The sequence below is a fragment of the Charadrius vociferus genome, unplaced genomic scaffold (assembly GCF_000708025.1).
Source record: "Charadrius vociferus isolate BGI_N301 unplaced genomic scaffold, ASM70802v2 scaffold90, whole genome shotgun sequence".
In the NCBI taxonomy this organism is placed as follows: domain Eukaryota; kingdom Metazoa; phylum Chordata; class Aves; order Charadriiformes; family Charadriidae; genus Charadrius; species Charadrius vociferus.
This window is the reverse complement of record NW_009647222.1, coordinates 9,815,039-9,819,048: the sequence shown is the minus strand read 5'-3', so window position 1 is coordinate 9,819,048 and position 4,010 is coordinate 9,815,039. Positions and strand designations below refer to the sequence as shown.

General features: G+C 43.7%; 1 protein-coding gene across 1 annotated transcript in view; it reads right to left on the bottom strand.

Annotated features, from left to right (window-relative positions):
- Positions 1–3,638: 3,638 nt before the first annotated feature.
- The window catches only part of PARVG (parvin, gamma), a 19,584-nt gene continuing 19,212 nt past the window's right edge, over positions 3,639–4,010 (bottom strand). The window contains exon 12 of the mRNA XM_009879710.1: positions 3,639–3,718. Coding sequence (XP_009878012.1) covers positions 3,639–3,718 — 80 coding nt within the window. The remainder of the gene's footprint in view (positions 3,719–4,010) is intronic.

The window sequence follows — 4,010 nt, the reverse complement described above, 5'->3', positions numbered from 1 at the left end:
TGCGTCCCTGCAAGAAGCAACACAATAGAAACCTCAGGAAAAGAGTAAGAGAAGGGAAAAAAGAAGAAGAAAATAAAGGATAGACACTAAGAATAGGCTGCAGCTCAGAGGAATAGGTGCTGCTCCCACCCATCAAGCGCATTTGGGGACTGCCAGCATTCTCCCTCTGGAGTTTATCTGCCCGGTTCCCAGAGAGCCACACCAGCAAGGTCCCAGTTAGAGGGCTGTAGCCAAATGAGAGCATGAAAAAATGGCAATGTAATCCTTCTCCCGAGGAGGAGCAGGGGGTTTGACAACAGGGACAGATCTCCAGATCTCCTGGCTTTACAGACAGGACCTGGCTCGGTCCCTTGATCCCATTAACGAAAACTTTTGTGCATCCGCTGCTTCCCTTTAAGCCATCGTGGTAACTTTGCCACTTCCACTTTTCTCTCTGCAGACCCTTGCCACTTCACCTCTGGAAAGACATCCACGGCTGTATCGTTTGGAAAGACAGGACAACAGAAAAATGTCAGCAAGCAGCAGTTTGAAACACTTCAGATGTGTTCCATGCCCCAGCCATTGCCTTGCTGCGGTGCCACTGTGCCACTTATCTTTGAGACACGGACAGTGACAGAAGCTCCTGCAGGGCTCTTCTCTGGCTCTGAAATCCTTGGACCATCTACCGGTTATTTAAAAGATAAACAGACTGCACGTTCTTCTGTGGAAACAGTGTGACACAGTCAGGCAGTGACTCCACTGGAAAACTGAACAGTCGTCCCAGTTAAACTTGCATACCTAGCTAAGGAGCACAATTGAAAAAACCCACCGCCTTAATAGTCCACAACACTTTTCCATTGCAGACAGCTTGCTATCTAGATTTAAACATGAAAATTACAAAGTTAATTATGTGTCAACGAACAGGCTCACATACAGAGAGCTTAGTTTATTCAAAATATCATAGCTAATTTGCCAGCTTAAACAGTAAGCAGGTTTGGTTTTCATTAACTTATAAGAGAAAAGACAAATGGGTTATCTTGATGTAAGGCAAAAGTAACATCTGAGAACAATAATATATTTTTCTTTTTCCCCAGTTTCACACTGTTGGAATATTCTTTTTAGCTGTCACTTTATATTTACTATAAGAACTATGCCAACTCTGTGACTACATCTCAAATGTAAATAGTGCACTTGTATATTCTACACCAATTTATGAAGTGGGTGCCTCTATGATGGACTGGTAAAATTCTGTAGCATGTTTTCGAAATCAAACACAGGCTCTTTATCAAAGCATTCAGAGACATCAAGCATGTTATAAATTAGCTAACAACATAAAAAATATTAGAACATTCGCTTTTAGTCTCATTATATTTTTGATTCAAGCACATGAGCTGTCATTTTTTCCCCTGTATGTTTTCAAAAGGATGAGTTGTTCATAACAGGTTTAGGCAAGCTGGTGTTGGGAAGGGAATATGACCCTTGCTTTTAGTAAATATCAAGAACTAGGCTTCCCCTGCCAGGAATCTGCAGAAGTAACAGCACCAGATTTACTTACGCCGGAGGAGCGGACCACAAAACTCAGAACACACAGAGAAAAATCCAACTGATTCCTTGAGCAGTAACAACCACCTAACCAGGGCAGCACCAGCTAATCCTCCCACCACTGACTTCTTCACGGCCTCTAGGTTATGCCCAAAGTCACGCACTGGAAATGACTTCTGGTCACCAGCATGAGGGAAGAAATGCAGGTTGGCTTCCTCGGTGGAAAAGGCCACGCTGCTACCGTATCACCACCAAACCCCCTCCTGCCCCCTCGCCCCGATGCTCCACGAGCCGCATCCCGGTTCTATCTGCTCAATAACAATTTATTCGACAATCCGTTTGCCATGTTACAGCAAGGGCAGCAGGGATCTGTGGAGCAAGAGCAAACTTCTCGGGTCTCCCAGTCAATTGAAGCCCATTAAGGAATAAAGCAAGATACCTATGGAGACTTGCAGAAATAAAAACAAGTACTCTTTACTTAAATCGTTGAAAACAGCACGCACAACTAACATTTGCTAGGGAAGCAAGCTGACCTTCTTGTAGCTCGTTGGCACCGCACATTGGATTTTTTTCTGTAAAAACATAACAAGGTAATTATTGGTGCAAAAAGGATTAGGCTCACGGCAGTTTGCAGAACTCTTTCCTCCAGCAGCTGTGCAGTATTACCATTTTCAAAGGCAGGACTCTAAGACTTATCAGCATTGCTATCTAAGGATTTTTCTTAGGCTGTGTGATCCAGAGCTAGACACAACAAATTCTCATCTGTAAATGTCAGCACTCATACCAGGCGAGCTTTGGTCTCCCCTTAACACACAGATGAAGCATCGGATCAGAGATCAAATGTCAGAGTCACTGACGACAGGAAATTAAATCAGTTTAGATGGAAGACAAAATAATACAAAAATTTTCTTTTTTTTTAATTAGATCTCAAGCTTTATGCAACACAAATATGACATAATTTTAAGGTCAAGGGAGTAGATGGAGGTTTTGAAGGAGTTCTGATTTGAAACCCCCAAGGAAGACCAAGGGTGACAGCTAACATAAATTGTGGCTAGCCTCGCTGCATCCAGAGGGAGCTGCTGGGATGCTTGGGGACAGTCGCTGGACAAATTCCGCTGAGAGTCTCAGAGGATTTTGAGAGTCCCCCCAGCATGAGTATGCTCTCAGAAGTGGCAGAAGCTGAGAGCTTCACTCCTCCCGCCCATGGTGGCCTCTACTTCTACCACGTGCAGAGGAAGCCAGCATCTATCCACCTCCTATCGGAGAGAAAGTGCGGTTGCATTAGTCACTTCTACAACGTGCTTGACACAGGAATCGGCATGCCCGCTAGTCAGACATTATGTTGGGGCTGCAACAGGCTGGAGCTGGCCACAGTTTGTCATTAGCTTAGCACGGAAATAAGGACATCTTTCTACAGCTGTGCAGGAGACCCCTCTGTTACTGCCCAGCCTCACGCCAGTGTGTCGTTCTGAGCCCCTTTTCCATATTCAAGCAGGCAAATGGTGAAACTTTTACCAAACACTTGATAAGTTTAGATTTCATTTCTCCATTGGTGTCCAATCCATATCCTCTTGCCCCACAACAGCCGGCCACCTGTCTAAAGAAGGTTTTGAACTTCAGCTTCAAGCGTGTCTGCAACCTTCGCAGAGATGCTGTGGTGGGTCTTTCACCTCCCTCGTTTCCAGAGTGACTCAGAAGCAGGGAAGTGGGGAGGCTGCAAAAACAGCTTCCAAATTCACCTCCAGACGCAAAGAATGCAGAGTCTAGGATAAACACACATTGCTCTTCTTTGCAGCATTGGGGGGGCTCAGAGAAAACAAGAGGCAGGGCTGGAGCAAGAGTTACAGCCACAGAATTACGCAGTACATTGACCCTGGACACACACATACTTGCAGTTACTCATGCTGTATGTGCGAAACCTTGCATGAACACATACTTGCATATACAATGTTAACACATCAAGTGTCCAACACAAGTGCATGCACGTAAACAGTGGCAAACAGAGCTGGGAATCCAAAAATCAGACCATGAGACCATGACAAGCTAGGAAAAAATTAAAAAAAAAAAGGAAAAAAAAAAAAAAAGGAAAAAAAAGCCCAAGCTCTTGGCCTTGCTCTTCATGTTTCTTTGGTCTTGTATTTGGAATACAAGCAATACAGAATCCGCATTGTAGTCTTCGTATCTCCATTCACGATATCTGTGGATACACAAACCAGAAACAACAAAACCAGATGGGAAGTATTAGCAATACCTGGAATGGAAATAGACTGCAACTGCCAGAGACAATCTTCCACCTTTCCCCAATTATAACGTGAACTTAGACAATCTAATTGTAACAAGAAGCAAAACAGCAACTACAGAGCTAGAAAATTATTTATTTATTAAATGAACTTAAGGCAAAGGGACCTTCACTGCACTATCTTGCTGGAAGACAGGATAAATAATGCATAGTAAGAAATAATTCTTCACTAGCAGAGAACAGAATAGAT